Here is a 19,444-nt window from a genome sequence, read left to right as displayed (position 1 = left end):
ATCCCAGAAGCCAGAACAGCAAGAGGGATTGCTGCTTTCGCTGCGCAGCGATCCCTCTTGCTGTTCTGGCTTCTGAGATTCAGAATATTTTTTTTCTTGTTTTCCTCCTCCAAAAACTAGGTGCGTCTTGTGGTCTGGTGCATCTTATAGAGCGAAAAATACGGTATACATTTTAGACAAATTTTGAACTTTAGAATCCAACAACTCCGTTTCCAGTTTGGCTTTAGGTTGCATTTAATGTTTAAATATTTTAATTTTGTTTCTAAGTTGTATTCATTCAACTTATTTTTATTGCTGCTTGTTAGCAGCCCTGAGCCCGGCCTTGGCTGGGGAGGGCGGGGTATAAATAAAAAATCATTATTATTGTTGTTGTTGTTGTTGTTGTTGTCTTAGTGGATTTTTTCAGATTTCCGGCTTCACGGCTTCCCTCTCTTTTTTTCTGGCAGCGGAAGAAGCCAAGGAGACAGACCTCTTGAGGGGCATGGGTGTCCAGGCCTCTCGCCAACTGACGGACTGGGCGCTGCTCCGCCAACAACTCCGTGCCCTCTTCACCAAGCGCCTTCTATACGCCCGCAGGAGCACCAGGGGATTTCTTGCGCAAGTACAACGCCCGACGCCTCTTCCGTCCGGGTTCGGAGGAGGTTGGGGGGCTGGGGGTCTCTCTCGGGGATTGGCCTGCATAGAACTGGAATTGGGACCCCAGGAGGTCATCCATCCCAACCCCCTTGCGAGGCTAAAGCATCCCAGACAGAGGGCCTGCCGGCGCTTCCGTGCGACCGAGCTGTAATGGCTCTCCATCTTCGGAGCCCGTCCGGGCTCTCCTCCGACGGCGAATAACGAGCCGAGCCTTTAACGAGACTTCAGGCACGCTCCCCCATTAAACAAAAAATATGCAATGGAGTCACGGATAACGGAAGCCGATCAACGTTGCAGGAACAAAATTAGAAAATGCAGTCCGTCGGTATCGACGAGGCAAACAAGCCTTTCGACAGTCGCAATCCCCTAATAATAATAATAATAATAATAATAATAATAATACAGTGGTGCCTCGCAAGACGAAATTAATTCGTTCTGCGAGTCTCTTCGTCTAGCGAAGCAACCCTCTCTTCGTCTTGCGAAGCAACCCTATTAGCGGATTAGCGCTATTAGCGGTTTAGCGGCTATTAAAGGCTATTAAAGGCTTAAGGGATTAGCGGATTAGCTGCTAAAAGGCTATTCGCGGTTTAGCGGCTTAGAAAAAGGGGGTGGTGAGCGGAAAAAAATCTCAAGACTCGGAAGACATTTTCGTCTTGCGAAGCAAGCCCATAGGGAAATTCGTCCTGCGAAGCGCATCGAAAAACGGAAAACCCTTTCGTCTAGTGGGTTTTCTGTCTTGCGAGGCATTCGTCTTGCGGGGTACCACTGTAAATACTTTTATTTATACCCTGCCCTCCCCGGCCAGAGCCGGGCTCAAGGCAGCTAACAGCAGTAAAATTACAGTAAAACATAATAGGGAAAAAACACAATTTAAAGTACAGGTTAAAATGCAATTTAAAATGCAGCCTCAGTTTTTTCCGGATGACGAACTGCTCCGATCGTAACCCTTCATCAGCTGGCAACGATGTAAAACAAAACCCATTATATTCAAATGCAATATAATTACAGAAATGACAATCCTGTATATATAACCAATAATGAATGATGAATCAATAACAGATAAACGGTCCTATCCAGTAGCTGCGTGTTGCCTGTGATTGTTCAATTATTCTCTGGTCGGCAGCTGCGTGTTCCTGCCTCGACCGCGGGGTTGGTCTAGACGACCGCTGGGGGTCCCTTCGAACTCCACGATTCTACAGTTTGCCTGCCACTGATCTGCTCCCTCCTTTTGCAGATTGTGCTTCCGGCGGTCTTCGTCTGCATCGCCCTCCTCTTCAGCCTCATCGTCCCCCCTTTCGGCAAGTACCCCCCTCTGCGCCTCGAACCCTGGATGTACGGACCTCAATATACCTTCGTCAGGTACGTCTCAGAACCAGGGCCGGGTTTAGGTTTGGTGAGGCCCTAAGCTCCTGAAGGTAACGGGGCCCTTTATATGTCCAGCTGTCCTTTGCCAGCAACAAATGGTCGCTGGTTTTTTTGGGTTGAATATATGCTATATGGTCATTGATGGACCTCATAGGCATCTAAAGCCAATTGCACATCGCAAAATAGGTATTTTATCAAAGTAATTGTTGAGCTGAAATACAGTTAACAAGTAGTATATTAAAAGTGAAATGCAATTAAGAAGTATATTAATAGTGAAATGCAATTAAGAAGTATATTAATCAAAGTAAAGGTAAAGGGACCCCTGACCATTAGGTCCAGTCGTGGTCGACTCTGGGGTTGCGGCACTCATCTCGCTTTATTGGCCGAGGGAGCCGGCGTACAGCTTCCGGGTCATGTGGCCAGCATGACTAAGCCGCTTCTGGCTAACCAGAGCAGCGCACAGAAACGCCGTTTATCTTCCCGCCGGTGCGGTACCTATTTATCTACTTGCACTTTGACGTGCTTTCGAACTGCTAGGTTGGCAGGAGCAGGGACTGAGCCATGGGAGCTCACCCCGTTGCGGGGATTCGAACCACTGACCTTCTGATCGGCAAGTGGCTTAACCCACAGCGCCACTCGCATCCCAGTATATTAATAGTGAAATACAATTTAGAAACATACTAATAGTGAGATAATTATTAAGCTCTAACTTAAGATGGGACGCGGGTGGTGCTGTGCAAGTAGATAAATAGGTACCGCTCCAGCGGGAAGGTAAATGGCGTTTCCGTGCGCTGCTCTGGTTCGCCAGAAGCGGCTTAGTCCTGCTGGCCACATGACCCGGAAGCTGTACGCCGGCTCCCTCAGCCAGTAAAGCGAGATGAGCGCCGCAACCCCAGTTGGCCACGACTGGACCTAACGCTCAGGGGTCCCTTTACCTAAATTAATAGTGAAATACAATTAGGAAGCATATTAATAGTGAGATAATTATTAAGCTCTAACTTTATCCATAACAAAATAATGCAAACACCTTGACATTGGGCAATAACAAAAGCTCCTTTAGAAACACAATTTCCAAAGACTCATCATCTAATCCAAAGACTTGAGGGATGATTCAAACAGATCCCACACGGAAAACGTCCCTGTGGAGACGGCCGTCCCGAATCGGTGGCACACGCCCTTCTGGCTTGTCCTCTTGATAAAGACTTGAGGAATGAGATTATCACCCCTCTTTTATCGTCCATTCTGGGTCGCCCAGCCACTGCCCCAGTGTCCTTTCCCTTGGCAGACCAAGATGAGCAGGTGATGGCAAAGGTGGCAAGGCTTTTTAGCTGGGGCAATCAGAATCAGATCCACCATTTGACCATTGATTCAAAACCCCAAAATGTATTTTATATACCGTATTTTTCGTCCCATAGGGCGCACCAGCCCATAGGACGCACCTAGTTTTTTTGGGGGGAAATAAAGGGGGGAAAATTTATTTCCCCCCCAGGCGCGGGGCGTGGGATCCCTGAGCTTCCCCCGACCACAGCCCCCAGAGCAGGCTGCTATCCGCAAGCCTAGGGAGCCTGGCGTGAAGTCGCGCCGGTCTCCCCAGGCTTGCGGATATCTGTCCCCTGTGCTTGTGGGGCTGGCAGCCTCCAAACTAGGTCGGGGAACAGCGGGAAGGTGCGCTCCGCCTCCCCGCTGTCCCCCGAGCTTGTGGGGCTGCCCGATATCAGCGCCCCAGGCTTCGGGATGTAGGCTGCTATCCGCAACCTTGGGAGCCCGACGGGAACTCCCGCCGCGCTCCGAAGGCTTGTGGATAGCTTCCTGAAGCCTGGAGAGCAATAGGGGTTGGTGCGCACTGACCCGTCTCGCTCTCCAGGCTTCAGCGAAAGCCTGCATTCGCCCCATAGGACGCACACACATTTCCCCTTCATTTTTGGAGGGGGAAAAGTGCGTCCTATAGGGCGAAAAATACAGTAATTGACTTTTTAGTTCTATTCTTTGTATATCGTATTGTTGTTTTATCGCTTTGGCCGACGGCTGACGCAAACAAAGATTCATTCATTCGTTCTTCTCCCCGCCGCTCAGTGACGATTCCACGGGCGATCTTGTCTCCTCCCGGCTCCTCGAATCTCTCCTCCGTGAACCCGGCTTTGGGACCAAGTGCGTGAGGGATCTTCCGGATCTGTGAGTACCTCGCAGAGCAGCCTTTAAACCAGGCATAGATTTAATATGTTTCGTGGATCCTGAACCTCCATAACCACCATGGCCTGTGGGTTTGTTGTTGTTTTTCGTAATAATGTTTATTGGTTTTTCTCAATATTTTCCATCATAACATCAATCTTACTTGAATATGTTTCCCTCCATGATAGTAAGAGGAAGATATTTAGGTCCCCTAGAATCAGAGCGTCTCTGCAAACGTAGTAAACAGGAACCTGATTCTTCGGAGCACATTTTCTTGTGATTTTGGCATTTACGCCAGAAGACAATTATTAGAGGCCTTAAAACTCAATAGGTTCGATTCCATACTACCAACTGTTCTCGGACAGAAATGATCAAATTACTTTAATAGTGGCTGAATTTTTGAGTGCTGTCCATGTAGAAAGACTGGGCCATTATAAAGAGATTTTAGCGGTTCTTAATTGATCAGTGATGGAGTAGTGTTGTAATGTATTCCTTATGCAAATTGATTTTCTCTGGAGTTAAAGATCTGACTTTGTTATGTTGAGCTCGTATTTTGTACACTTTGCATACGGTGTCTGTTTCATAATGTGTGGTTTGCTATGCCTAATAAAGGATATTTATTTATTAAACCTGGAATTCGGGTGGCGCTGTGGGTTAAACCACAGAGCCTAGGGCTTGCCGATCAGAAGGTCGGCGGTTCGAATCCCCGCCATGGGGTGAGCTCCCGTTGCTCGGTCCCTGCTCCTGCCAACCTAGCAGTTCGAAACCACATCAAAGTGCAAGTAGATAAATAGGTACCACTCTGGCGGGAAGGTAAACGGCGTTTCCGTGCGCTGCTCTGGTTCGCCAGAAGCGGCTTAGTCCTGCTGGCCACATGACCCGGAAGCTGTACGCCGGCTCCCTCGGCCAGTAAAGCGAGATGAGCGCCGCAACCCCAGAGCCGGCCACGACTGGACCTAACGGTCAGGGGTCCCTTTACCTTCACCTTAATTTATTAACCAGGCGTAGGCAAACTCGGCCCGCAAGATGTTTTGGGACTACAATTCCCATCATCCCTGACCACTGGTCCTGTTAGCTAGGGATGATTTGAGGGGGTCCCCAAAGTTGATGGTCATTGCCATTCAAATAGTGTGTGTGCATGCTCTGCCCTGTGATTGATTATGTGGGGTGTGGCTTACCTGGCCCCCCACCTCAATATTTTATTCAAATGGGCACCCCTAACCTGCGGCCACATCCCCCCATAACCTGCTGCTTGCCTTGAGGGCTCCAGGAAGGCTCCTTGCTCGTCGGTAGCGCCCCACGAACAAGGCTTCGTGACCCCAGAAGTGTCGCCGGCGCTGGCTTCGTTTTTCGAGAACGGCAACTGGACTTCGGCCAACCCATCTCCGGACTGTGTGTGCAGCTCCCGAAAGTCCCGGAAGATGCTTCCGGATTGCCCCGAAGCGGCCGGGGGGCTGCCCCCTCCTCAGGTAAAGCTCAACACCCCTCACCCCACTTTGATGAAAAGCCAGCGTTAAGTTGTTGTTGTTTAGTCGTGTCTGCCTCTTCGTGACCCCCTGGACCAGAGCACGCCAGGCCCTCTTGTCTTCCACTGCCTCCCGCAGTTTGGTCAAACTCATGCTGGTCGCTTCAAGAACACTGTCCCACCATCTCGTCCTCCGTTGTCCCCTTCTCCTTGTGCCCTCCATCTTTCCCAGCATCAGGGTCTTTTCCAGGGTTAAGTATAATTGGTTTAGTTCACACTGAAATGGGAAATGAAATACGGGACACTGCAGCTGTCTCCCAGCTCCAGCTGGTACGCAGGATGAGACCCTCCCTGCCTGTAGTCTGTCTGGCCAGAGTGGTGCATGCTCTGGTTATCTCCCGTTTGGACCACTGCCATGTGCTCTACGTAGGGCTGTCTTTGAAGGTGACACAGAAACTGCAACTAATCCAGAATGCGGCAGCTAGACTGGTGACTGGGAGCGGCCGCCGGGACCATATAACACTGGTCCTGAAAGACTTACGTTGGCTCCCAGTCCGTTTCCGGGTACAATTCAAAGTGTTGGTGCTGACCTTGAAAGACCTAAATGGCCCAGTAGACCTTGAAGGAGAATATCCACCCCCATCATTCTGCCCGGACACCTGGGTCCATCTCCCGAGGGCCTTCTGGCGGTTCCCTCCTTGCGAGAAGCGAGAAGCGAGGTTACAGGGAACCAGGCACAGGGCCTTCTCGTGGTGGCACCCTCCCTGTGGAACATGCTCCCATTAGATGTCAAGGAAATAAACAACTATCTGACTTTTAGAAGACATCTGAAGGCAGCCCTGTTTAGGGAAGTTTTTAATGTGTGGTGTTTTATTCCGTTTTTCATCTGTTGTGAGCCAGCCAGAGTGGCTTGGGAAACCCAGCCAGATGGGCGGGGTATAAATAATAAATTATTCTTTTTTATAACTGCGGTTTTCTAAGGGACTTTGAGCTTTAAGTTGAGTTGATAATTCTCCATTGTTTTCTGTTACTATACATGTGAATTGCAAATCCGCCCTCTTGGAAAGGGTGGCGGTTGGAGGTCTTTGCTCCTGGGCTCTGTGAGATGTAAATCAAACTCTCCAGGTGTAAACAGCCTCAGACTGACTTTTTATGTCAGCTGCAATAGGCTACAGCGACGCAGGTTTGGTGACCTGTCTGAACTCCCCCTTCCAGATGCAGAGAAACACGGGTGACATTCTCCAGAACCTCACCGGGAGAAACATCTCCGATTACCTAGTGAAGACCTACCCAAAAGTCATCCGCCAAGGGTACGTGGGCGACACATCTCTCTTCTCTCTCTCACACACTCATCAAAATTGCTTCGGGATCCAAGGTAAAAGACTTCTGGGAAAAGATTTATAATGAATTGAAAAAAAATGTTGAAATGTACATTTATAAAGAAACCAGAGGCCTTTCTTCTTGGAATAACAGGTTTGGAATTGCCCAAGAAAGATGTTAAACTATTTTTGTATACCACAACTGCTGCTCGTATTTTGTTAGCTAAAAAGTGGAAAACCCAAGAATTACCAACAATAGAAGAATGGCAGATGAAGATGATGGATTTTTTGGAGCTAGCTGACCTAAACGGAAGAGTCCGGACCAGAAGGAGGAGGAGTATCAGGAAGAATGGAATAAATTTAATGATTGCTTAGTTAAATTTGTTCAGTTAAACTAACTGAAAATAGCTTGCAGATACCTAATGGGCTAAGGATTTTATTTATATTAAGTGATGAATTAATATGTTTAATTCCATAAGGTGAAGATCTAAGGATGTTAATGCTTAAATTTTATTAAAACTGGGATTTGGAAAACCGTTAAAAGGACATGCAATGAAATTCAACCAAAGGGAAGCGAGGAAGTCACTTAACAAAGTTAATAACTGTAATGTTCAATAAGGCTATGATTTATGTGTGTTTGTCTTGTGTGTTTGTTTGTTTATAATATTGTGAAAACTAATATTTTTTTTTGGGGGGGGGGGAATTGCTTCGGGATCTGCGGCATGCAGACAGCGTGTTGAGCCGATAATCCGTGGTTTGGTTTAAAAACACTGTTGGTTCGTGTTAAGCTCGCCACAAACTCACTTTTGATCTTGTTTCATTTTTTTTTTAGGTTACGGACGAAAAAATGGGTGAATGAACAACGGTAAGCGGCGTTCATTTATTCGAACCTTTCCTGGCTTGGAAACTTGCAGTTTCCGGGGGGTCTTGAAAGACCTGGAGTTGAGTGAGGACCGTGGTCGTCTTGATGTTATATGAGCAAAAACACACACATACACACAAATCAGAAAACCATCCGCTTATTTCTTGGGCTTATTCTGCTTATTGGTCTGTCACCCCCCCAACCGTATTACCTGGGTTATGAAGGCGCCCTAAAAACATTAAAGCAAAGATTATGGGATAATGCACACAGTGACTTGCGATCTCGATCACACGCAGTCTGTAGTCCGCTGGCAGTAGGGGTACAATATGGGCATGTCTTTAAGTTAACATCTTACATTAAAAACCTGGCAGTACCAAACTACCGAAGGCTTTTCACCAAAGCCAGACTAAACTTCTTTCCTTCTGCAGTGTTGAGAGGAGTTCCCTGCCAGGACAGACTTTGCTCGTGTGCTCAAGACATCGATTCCATAAAACATATTTTGTTGCACTGTGCAAAATATGAGCAAGCCAGGGCTGAACTGATATTACCCTTGCTGGTCCCTTTCCCGGGAAAATCAGAGGCTCACTATGTCAGGTTCCTATTGGAAGACCGGACAAACGCTAGAACATTAGCAGCGGCAAAGTTTTTATCGGTGGTTGCAAGAACCAATGATCCCTATATTCTGAACAAAATGCTTGTTTAACCTGGAGGTAGGCTTGTCTGAATTGTGCATTGCTTTGTAACGATTTGTTGGGTCTCTGGACCGTAATAAAGATTGTTGTTGTTGTATGAGCCTAGGAGCCAGTGGCCATCTCAGCCCAGATATCTCATCTGCTGGGGGTTGGGGTACCCTACTGCCCTCCCCCTGCAAGGCTAACACCTCTCCTCCCTCTTCCTTCGCAAGGTATGGCGGATTCTCTTTGGGCGGCCGCAGTTTCCAGGCCCTGCCGTCGCCGTCGGAGGTGGCCGCCGTCGCAAGAGAGATCCGCGACCGGCTCGTCGTTGCTGAGGTGAGGCTCAGCCAGTGGTTGGAAAGCAAGGGAGACCTGCTGGCGTGATCCTAAATCTCTTTTTTCATATACAGTCATACCTCGGGTTACAGACGCTTCAGGTTGCGCGTTTTCAGGTTGCGCACCGCACAGAACCTGGCCGTACTGGAATGGGTTGCTTCCAGGTTCCGGCGCTCGTGCAGAGACACTAAATTGCGCTTTGCGCATGCACAGAATCACGACACGTGACGCTGCGTGTTGCTAGCATGCCTCCCACACGGATCACGTTCGCAACCCGCGTGTCCGCTGTATACAATTTATTAACTTTATGATAATGAAAAAACAAAAACAAATTCCCATTACAATCAAATAATTCAACCGTAAATCTTAATTGACTTCCCTCCTCTTCCGATCCTGGCTTCATTATTTTATACTTATTCATATACTGTCTTATATTCTCAACAGTACAATTTTAAACCTTATTCATCTTGTTGTAATAATAATAATAATAATAATAATAATAATAATGTATTTATACCCCGCCCATCTGGCTGGGCTTCCTCAGCCACTCTGGGCAGCTTCCAACAGAATATTAAAATACAATAGTCTATTAAACAAAAGTTACAAGTGACTTTTAGAAGTTCAGCTCATATAGAAAGCTGTACGCAAAGCTTGCATGCTATGCGTTAAACATGTCTCCTTTTTTATATACTGTATTTTTTGCTCTATGAGACTCACTTTTCCCCTCCTGAAAAGTAAGGGGAAATGTGTGTGCGTCTTATGGAGCGAATGCAGGCTGCGCAGCCATCCCAGAAGCCAGAACAGCAAGAGGGATTGCTGCTTTCACTGCGCAGCGATCCCTCTTGCTGTTCTGGCTTCTGAGATTCAGAATATTTTTCTTCTTGTTTTCCTCCTCCAAAAACTAGGTGCGTCTTGTGGTCTGGTGCATCTTGTAGAGCGAAAAATACGGTATACAAAAAATGAATGTCCTTTTTCATTCTTGAATTTCAAATGATCTAATACGTCCTGCATAGTTAGGTATTTTGTTTTCCCAATCTTCTTCGACGGTGGCTTCTTCCTTCGTTATTGTTTGATGTCTAGGAGCTGATTTGAGGGTCATGTATTGAACGAATGAATAACAAAAGTTGTTACGGTGATCTATTTAAGCCCTACTGTGATCTTTTTTCCCATCTCGTCACAGGGGGGTGCTCTCGACAGACTTCTGAATAACCTCAGTGGCTTCGTTGAGGGGCTGAGAACGCGTCAGAATATGAAGGTGTGCTTCTGCATATTTTATTTTTCTTCTTCTTTGGTGATCCCTCGTAGCCGAGTCAGATTGTCTTCCACAAACATGGTCTTCACAGTGAGTCCGTAAGGGACTGTGGAGGCCAATTCTGGATCCCCACGTCCTTCCACAGCGGGGACTTAGGTTTCCGGGCGGGAGTTGATCCCGGTGAGGGTTTGCCAAGCGTGCCTTCCTCTTAGCACGTTTCTCCCTCTTGTCCTGAGTTTGAGTGTCTCCAAAGCCCACAACACCTTTGGTCAAGGCTGTTCTCCAACTGGAGCTCTCGCAGGCCAGTGTTTCCCAGTTGCCGGTGTTTATACTCCATTTTAAAGATTTGCCTTGAGAGAGTCTTTGAACCTCTTTTGTTGACCACCAGCATTACGACAGCCCCTTCCTCCATGAATTGGGCCAATCCATGCCTCTTGTAGCAGTGAGTTCCGCAGTTTAACGGAGCGAAGAACCTTGGAAGATCCCACTTTGCTGGATACCCACGAGCTCTAATTCCTGCATTCGCATTCTCCCACACTGGGCGGGCGAGCCCCTTGGGCTTACTGATCAGAAGGTCGGCGGTTCGAATCCCCGCTCCTGCAGGATTGGCTTCTGCAGCCAATCGGAAGCCCCGCCGGACGTTCGGCTTCCAAAAATAGTTCGTAAGCTGGAACATTTGTGGCGTTGGGGGCCCAATATGTTCGAGAACTAAGCTGTTTGAAAACCAAGAGACGACTGTAATAATTACAAGAGCACCGCAACTAATAGTGTTGCTCGGTCCCAGCTCCTGCCAACCTAGCAGTTCGAAAGCACACCAGCACAAGTAGATAAATAGGTACCACTCCGGCGGGAAGGTAAACGGTGTTTCCGTGCGCTGCTCTGGTTCGCCAGAAGCGGCTCAGTCCTGCTGGCCACATGATCCGGAAGCTGGACGCCGGCTCCCTCGGCCAATAAAGCGAGATGAGCGCCTCAACCCCAGAGTCGGCTACAACTGGACCTAACGGTCAGGGGTCCCTTCACCTTTACCTTATCCTGCCCACAGGTGTGGTTCAACAACAAGGGTTGGCATGCCATGGTGTCTTTCGTCAACGTGGCAAACAACGGTCTCCTGCGGGCGAGCCTACCTGCCGGGGCTGACCCTTCGCGTTACGGCATCACGACCATCAACCACCCGCTCAACTTGACCAAAGAGCAGCTTTCGGAGGTGGCCCTGTGAGTAGATGGTGCAGAAGCGTTGGGGAGGTCTCTGGGCGCCGTGATTGGCTGTGCTGCTGTGACATCACGGAAGCTCGTGGGTGCTCCCACTGCTCTTGGAGTTGGGGGACGGCATCCCGTTCATGGAAACCGGGAATTGGGTTGGTTTTTGCCTCTGAATTCTGGTTCCTGGGGATCACACAGACAGGGAGGGTTTTGGTCGAGTTTCTGTTGTCCTTGTGGACTTTCCAAAGTCATCTAGCTAGCACCATTTACATGAAGAAGCAGGGAGTGGTCTCTGCCCCACCCAGCTTCCAATCTAAATGCCGGCTATGGCCAAATGCTATGAGCTTATTAGCCGTAAAAAAAAAAAAAATACATTTTTACTTACACTTTTCAGATAATCTACATTTCATTGATTTTACAGTCATTTGGACATTTTAAAACTTCCTTCCCCCTCTTTCTGTGGTCCCTTAAATTTATTTTTAATATCGTCTGCGTATCCAACTTAACTTACTCATTTTTAAATCTTCTTTAAATATATACTCTTATGTAAATAACATTCAAATTAACCATATGTACACTTCTATATATACTCTTATGTAACTGCAAGTTATTACAAGAATCCTGCCAGGGTTTTTATCTGTTTACAATTTGTCTGTAAATAGTCAATAAACCGTTTCTGTTCTTTTATATGGAGACGGAAAAATTCACTGAGGACTGGACACTTTTTACTGGGTATTCAAAGAACTGCTATGAATGCCAGCAGGGCTTGAAAGATGAGCAAAAGAGAGTGAATTATTAAAACAAATAGATTAAAACGACAGATTTATCCAATATCATTGGCGCGAAATACACAGCATTCAAGAGTAAATAGGGAAATCACGAAAGGGTTGGCTAGATAAAGTAACTTACTGTCTGTGTTAAAATTTGTTTTTTTTGTGCGTGGAAAATAAATAAGATTACCGTATTTTTCGCTCTGTAAGACGCACCAGACCACAAGACGCACTTAGTTTTTGGAGGAGGAAAACAAGAAAAAAAAAATTCTGAATCTCAGAAGCCAGAACAGCAAGAGGGATCGCTGTGCAGTGAAAGCAGCAATCCCTCTTGCTGTTCTGGCTTCTGGGATAGCTGCGCAGCCTGCATTCGCTCCATAAGACGCACACACATTTCCCCTTACTTTTTAGGAGGGGGAAAGTGAGTCTTATAGAGCAAAAAATACGGTATTTATTTTTTAAAGATATGAGCTCACTTGGTCCCTGTTTCCTTCTCTCCCTCCTTCATCACGGAGGGTCAGAGTAGATGGGAGGGGGTCCTTCTTCGCCAACTCTACTGTCTTCCTCCGATTCTCCTTCCTGGCAGGATGGCCACATCAGTGGATGTGCTGGTCTCCATCTGTGTGATGTTCGCCATGTCCTTCGTCCCGGCCAGCTTCGTCCTCTTCCTCATCGAGGAGCGCGTCAGCAAAGCCAAACACCTCCAGATCGTCAGCGGGATGAAGCCGGGCGTCTACTGGCTGGGCAACTTTGCCTGGGATATGGTGAGAGAGAGAGAGAAGCAAGGGTTGCCATACGTCCTGGAAAACCAGGACACGTTCTCTTTCGTTTTGGGAAGCTTTTAATGTTTAATAGGGACGCGGGTGGCGCTGTGGGTTAAACCACAGAGCCTAGGATTTGCCGATCAGAAGGTCGGTGGTTCGAATCCCCGTGACGAAGTGAGCTCCCGTTGCTCGATTCCAGCTCCTGCCAACCTAGCAGTTCGAAAGCACCTCAAAGTGCAAGTAGATAAATAGGTACCACTCCGGCGGGAAGGTAAACGGCATTTCCGTGCGCTGCTCTGGTTCGCCAGAAGCGGCTGAGTCCTGCTGGCCGCATGACCCGGAAGCTGTATGCCGGCTCCCTCGGCCAATAAAGCGAGATGAGCGCCGGAACCCCAGAGTCGGCCACGACTGGACCTAATGGTCAGGGGTCCCAAGCGCCAAAACCCGGAAGTAACCCGTTCTGGTATCTCCGGGTTTGGCGCGGTGTGCAAACCAAAATTGCGCAACCTTAAGCACCTGTAACCCGAGGTATGACTGTAATAAATTATTATTATTATTATCATTATCATTAATTTATTTTTATTTTGCAGGGCCAACAGGCCCATCAGGGCGGATTTTTACGTTTTAAAGGAAACGTCTGTTTTAAAAATAAAATAAATTTGGGGGGAGGGCCCACGCACGTGATCAGGAGGGCCCCGGAAGTGGAAGCGCCACAGCGAGGCCGACGCTGCGAACTTGCCAGGGCTGGATTTAGGTTTGATGAGGCCCTAAGCCAGGCATAAGCAAACTCTAGCCCTCCAGATGTTTGGGACTACAATTCCCATCATCCTTGACCACTGGTCCTGTTAGCTAGGGATGATGGGAATTGTAGTCTCAAAACATTGCCCTCAGCTACTGAAGGTCATGGGGCCCTTTATATGTCCAGCTGTCCTTTGTCCACAACAAATGGTCGCTGCTTTTTGTGTTGCAGCTGGTCAAGCCCTACTCAGAGTAGACCCACGGAAACCAATGTCCCCAAGTCAGCTGGGCCTACTGTTAGATTGGAAACCAGTTAGATTGGAAACCAGAATATTAATTGCACAAAATTGGAAAAGTCCAAATATCCCAACGATCAGAGATTGGCAAGCAAAATTATATGAGTATGTTGAGTCAGCAAAAATGACACAACAAATTAGAAACCAAAAAAATACAAAGTTTATTAATGATTGGAACAAATTTATGGTAACTACAGAGACTTAAAAACTATAGCAGGTCTGATATAAGTCTTACGACGCGCAAACCAGTAACAATTAATAGCTGCAGAAAAAAGAAAGAACTTCTTATTAAGAAACCCGAAAACGGGAGGGTAGGAGGTCAAGGGAGGTGTAGGGAAAAGGTTTAAATATTTTAAAATATAATGTTTTAAGGAAAAGGACAAAAACGGTAATGAATGTCATTCCTGTGTTATGTACGGATATTGCTTATTAATCTGTTGATTTTTGTTTTTTCTTTTTGTTTTTGATCTTTTTTTTCCCCTTTCTTAAGAGAAACTCAATAAAAAGAATTAAAAAAGAAAGATTGGAAACCAGTTCAGAGTTCCAAGAATCCAAGCCTTCCCTTGTCAACGTTATGCCAAACTCAACTTTGCGTCTTCTCATTCTTCTTCCAGTGTAACTACCTCGTTCCGGCTCTCTTGGTGGTGCTGATTTTCCTCTGTTTCCAGCAAAAATCGTACGTCTCTTTGGCCAACCTTCCGGCTCTGATCCTCCTGCTCCTCCTCTACGGGTAAGGGGCAAGGGGGAAAGAGATTCGATTCAGTCCACGCTCCCCAAAAGAATACGCAGAACGAAACACAGCTGGGTTTGAGTTTCGCCAGATTTGGCAGTACGGTTCTCTGGCCGTGTTTGTTCACATCCGTCTGTCTCGGGAGGTAAAGGGACTCCTGACCATTAGGTCACGGAGGCTAGAGACAGTGGCGTAGCGTGGGGGGTGCAGGGGGGGGCCGGCCGCTCTGGGCGCAACATATGGGGGTTAGGGTTAGGGGGCGCAAATCCACGGGTTAGGGGGCGCAAATTACTTGCCTTGCCCCGGGTGCTGACAACCCACGCTACGCCACTGGCTAGAGAGGCTGTCCCTGAAGGCAGAAGAGGGAGACGGAGCTTGGGGATGGCTGCGCAAACCTGGGGGGGCAATAATCCCCCCTTGATTCCCCCCCCCAAAAAAAACTAGGTGCGTCCTATGGGCCGGGTTTCCAGTGTTTCCTTCCGGGTTTGCAGTGTTTGGGTTCCAAGTTGTTTGAGAACCAAGGCACTGCTGTAATTGTTGTTGTCGTCGTTTAGTCGTTTAGTCGTGTCCGTCTCTTCGTGACCCCCTGGACCAGAGCACGCCAGGCACTCCTGTCTTCCACTGCCTCCCGCAGTTTGGTCAGACTCATGCTGGTAGCTTCGAGAACACTGTCCCACCATCCCGTCCTCTGTCGTCCCCTTCTCCTTGTGCCCTCCATCTTTCCCAGCATCAGGGTCTTTTCCAGGGAGTCTTCTCTTCTCCTGAGGTGGCCAAAGTCTTGGAGCCTCAGCTTCAGGATCTGACCTTCCAGTGAGCACTCAGGGCTGATTTCCTTCAGAATGGATGCATTTGAGTTGTTTGAGTACCAAGGCGTCTGAAAACCAAGGCACTGCTGTATTTAGGATATTCTTCAAAGGTTCAATGGCTCTTTTTCATTTCCTCCTCTCTCTTTGCCTGCCCCCAGCTGGTCTATCACCCCCCTGATGTATCCAGCCTCTTTCCTCTTCAGTGTCCCAAGCACGGCCTACGTGGTTCTGACAAGCGTCAATCTCTTCATTGGCATCAACGGGAGCGTGGCCACCTTTGTTCTCGAGCTCTTCACCGACAAGGTAGGCTACGGGGATGACTGGGTCCTTGCGGGGTGAAGGTCCTGTGTGAGTGTCTGGAGGCGGTTGGAGGATGGATGGCGGCTAACAGATTGAGGTTGAGTCCTGACAAGACAGAAGGACTGTTTTGAGGGGACAGGGGGCGGGCGGGTGTGGGGGACTCCCTGGTCCTGAATGGGGCAACTGCGCCCCTGAAGGACCAGGTGCGCAGCCTGGGAGTCATTCTGGACTCACATCTGTCCATGGAGGCGCAGGTCAGTTCTGTGTCCAGGGCAGCTCCATCTGGAACGCAGGATGAGATCCTATCTGCCTGCGGACTGCCTTGCCAGAGTGGTGCATGCTCTGGTTATCTCCCGCTTGGACTACTGCAATGCGCTCTCCGTGGGGCTGCCTTTGAAGGTGACCCGGAAACTGCAACTAATCCAGAATGCGGCAGTAAGACTGGGGACTGGGAATAGCCACCAAGACCATATAACACCAGTCCCGAAAGACCTATACTGGCTCCCAGTATGTTTCCGAGCACAATTCAAAGTGTTGGTGCTGACCTTGAAAGCCCTAAATGGCCTCGGTCCTGTATACCTGAAGGAACGTCATTTATTTATGTAAGGCGCAGATTGTGTGCATACCTTGAAGCTTAAACAAACACCAATATTATTATTATTTTTTAAAAAGAGCAGGCTCCTTCAGGAGGACTGGAAACTAGAGGCCTGCAAAACAATGGGCTGCAGAATTTGGAAATGTTAGACCTTTGGGTATTGGGCAAATATAAATTCAATAAATAAACTAAGAATAGAAAGTCAGATAACAGTGAAAGTTAAATTGGGTTTTAAAAGTAACATGTGCTTATATATTTTGTTTCTTTTTAGTATTGCAATGTGTTTTCTTGTGTGTTTTTTTATGTTATATTTGTTAAAATTGTGGGAAATGTAATAATTTTTTTGGAAAAAAATAAAGTAGTACCGTATTTTTCACCCTATAGGACGCACTTTCCCCCCCTCCAAAAATGAAGGGGAAATGTGTGTGCGTCCTATGGGGCGAATGCAGACTTTCACTGAAGCCTGGAGAGTGAGAGGCGTTGGTGCGCACCGACCCCTCTCGCTCTCCAGGCTTCGCGCAGATCTCTGCAAGCCGTGGGAGCCCACACTGGGCTCCCGCTGCTTGCGGAGAGTTGCCTGCATGCCGAAGGCTGGGCTCCCGTGGCTTGCGGAGAGTTGCTTGTTCTGGGGGCTGGGGTCGGGGGAAACTCAGGCTTCCCCCGCCCCAGCCCCACGCCTGGGGGGGGAAATAATTTTTTCCCTCTTTATTTCCCCCCCAAAAAACTAGGTGCACCTTATGGGACGGTGCATCCTATAGGGCAAAAAATACGGTACAGTGGTGCCTTGCAAGACGAAATTAATTCATTCCGCGAGTTTTTTCGTAGAGCGAGTTTTTTCGTCTTGCGAAGCACCATGGCAGGGAGGGGTGGGGAGAAGCAGGGCAGCTGCCTCAGCCGGTCCTTGGACTCACCCGCGCCTTGTGGACACCGCGCGACGCGGCTGCTGGAAGGCGGCGGGGCTCAGGAGCGCGACTCCGGCTGCAACGGCTCCTGAGGGGAGCGCGCGAGGGCGGTGGGCAGCGGCGCAAGGCAGCCGGAAGGCCGGCCGGAAGGTGGGAGGGAGCCGGAGGAGCCGTCAGCAGGAAGGTGGGAGGGAGCCGGAGGAGGGGGAAGCGAGCGTGCGACCGTCGCCATGACAGGAGAGGCAGGGCTGTTTCGTCTAGCGAAGCAAGCCCTTAGGAAAATCCGTCTTGCGAAGCACCTCAGAAAACGAAAAACCCTTTCGTCTAGCGAGTTTTCCATCTTCCGAGGCATTCGTCTTGCGGGGTACCACTGTAATAGTAATAGTAATGTAGGAAACGGTTGTTACGCTGTACTGGGGACGCCAACTTGGAAATCCTGTGGCGGAGAAGCCTGGTTATCCATGGGAAATTTTATAAAAAGTTAAATAAATACGTGTTCATGTGTTTGCTTCCCTTTCGCGAACAGAAATTGAACGACATCAACGTCATCCTCAAAAAAGTCTTCCTCATCTTTCCGCACTTCTGTCTTGGCCGCGGTTTGATCGATATGGTGAAGAACCAGGCGATGGCGGACGCCTTTGAGCGCTTCGGTGAGTGGCGCTTGGCGGCTGCCAAACAAACGAGACAGCGGTTGTGCCTTGGTGTCCCTCCCAACCGTACAATTCTTTAATCCCGTTATTCCACGATCAGAAAGCATTTCCCTTTCAAACTACAAGAAAGAAGAATCCACCTAAACATTAGGAAGAACTTCCTGACAGTAAGAGCTGTTCGACAGTGGAATTTGCTGCCAAGGAGTGTGGTGGAGTCTCCTTCTTTGGAGGTCTTTGAGCAGAGGCTTGACAACCATATGTCAGGAGTGCTCTGATGGTGTTTCCTGCTTGGCAGGGGGTTGGACTCGATGGCCCTTGTGGTCTCTTCCAACTCTATGATTCTATGATTCAATCGCTTCTCTCGCCGCCGACCTGGAAGCTGGGCACTAGCAAAAACGGGCTGGAGGATGGATGGCGGATAACAGATTGCGGTTCAATCCTGACAAGACAGAAGGACTGTTTTGGGGGACAGGAGGTGGGCGGGTGTGGAGGACTCCCTGGTTCTGAATGGGGTAACTGTCCCCCTGAAGGACCAGGTGAGCAGCCTGGGAGTCATTCTGGACTCATGGCTGTCCATGGAGGCACAGGTTAATTCTGTGTCCACCTGGTACGCAGGATGAGACCCTCCCTGCCCACAGACTGTCTCGCCAGAGTGGTGCATGCTCTGGTTATCTCCTGCTTGGACTACTGCAATGCGCTCTACATGGGGCGACCTTTGAAGGTGACCCGGAAACCACAACTAATCCAGAATGCGGTAGCCAGACTGGGGACTGGGAGCTGCCGCCAGGACCACATAACACCAGTCCTGAAAGACCTACATTGGCTCCCAGGATGTTTCTGAGCACAATTCAAAGTGTTGGTGCTGACCTTGAAAGCCCTAAAAAGCCTCAAAGGTCCAGTATCCCCGAGGGAGCGTCTCCACCCCGGACTCCTGGGTCCAGCTCCGAGGGCCTTTTGGCGGTTCCCTCATTGCGAGAAGTGAGGTTACAGGGAACCAGGCAGAGGGTCTTCTTGGTAGTGGCACCCACCCCATGGATTGCCCTCCCGTCAGATGTCAAGGAAATAAACAACTACCTGACTTTTAGAAGACATCTGAAGGCAGCCCTGTTTAGGGAAGCATTTAATGTTTGATGTTTTGTCGTGTGTTTCAATCCTCTATTGTGAGCTGCCCAGAGGGGCTGGGGAAACCCAGTCAGATGGGTCGTGTATACGTAATAGATCAATAATTTATTACGGTCAAAGGCCAGCTCGCATAACACAGTAAAAACAGCATGCATAAAGATGAAATATACCATCAGAGCAGATTGCAGCAATAGCTGGTGAGTTAAAATTGAGATATATACATACACCTGTACGACTGAGATTTGGGCTACCACAAAAATTGACCCTGAGGCGCCCCAAAGGGCGATTTCAGCATTTCCCTAGTAAGCTATTTTATTCTAGATGATCTGTGTCTACAAATCTGGGCGCAGAATCTGGCTACCAGCCAGGTCTAAGTAATAAATAATACAGTGGTGCCTCGCAAGACGAAATTAATTCGTTCTGCGAGTCTCTTCCTCTAGCGGTTTTTTCGTCTTGCGAAGCAACCCTATTAGCGGATTAGCACTATCAGCGG

At 48.5% G+C, this 19,444-nt stretch overlaps 2 protein-coding genes across 2 annotated transcripts in view; both read left to right on the top strand.

The window, feature by feature from the left end:
• YJEFN3 (YjeF N-terminal domain containing 3) overlaps positions 1 to 19,444 on the top strand; it is a gene marked incomplete at its 3' end in the record, with an annotated part of 119,755 nt that overhangs the window by 63,939 nt on the left and 36,372 nt on the right. The window lies entirely within an intron of this gene.
• ABCA7 (ATP binding cassette subfamily A member 7) overlaps positions 1 to 19,444 on the top strand; it is a 72,188-nt gene that overhangs the window by 40,531 nt on the left and 12,213 nt on the right. The window contains exons 27-39 of the mRNA XM_083421318.1: positions 447 to 601; positions 1,871 to 1,995; positions 4,075 to 4,173; positions 5,441 to 5,639; positions 6,851 to 6,945; positions 7,787 to 7,819; positions 8,721 to 8,826; positions 10,007 to 10,081; positions 11,121 to 11,290; positions 12,635 to 12,812; positions 14,461 to 14,576; positions 15,541 to 15,685; positions 17,706 to 17,829. Coding sequence (XP_083277444.1) covers positions 447 to 601; positions 1,871 to 1,995; positions 4,075 to 4,173; positions 5,441 to 5,639; positions 6,851 to 6,945; positions 7,787 to 7,819; positions 8,721 to 8,826; positions 10,007 to 10,081; positions 11,121 to 11,290; positions 12,635 to 12,812; positions 14,461 to 14,576; positions 15,541 to 15,685; positions 17,706 to 17,829 — 1,620 coding nt within the window. The remainder of the gene's footprint in view (positions 1 to 446; positions 602 to 1,870; positions 1,996 to 4,074; positions 4,174 to 5,440; positions 5,640 to 6,850; positions 6,946 to 7,786; positions 7,820 to 8,720; positions 8,827 to 10,006; positions 10,082 to 11,120; positions 11,291 to 12,634; positions 12,813 to 14,460; positions 14,577 to 15,540; positions 15,686 to 17,705; positions 17,830 to 19,444) is intronic.

The sequence above is a fragment of the Podarcis tiliguerta genome (assembly GCF_965153285.1).
Source record: "Podarcis tiliguerta genome assembly, chromosome: 18".
NCBI classification, from domain to species: Eukaryota; Metazoa; Chordata; class Lepidosauria; order Squamata; family Lacertidae; genus Podarcis; species Podarcis tiliguerta.
Note: the sequence above shows the minus strand (reverse complement) of the source record. Positions and strands in the feature narration are given on the sequence as shown.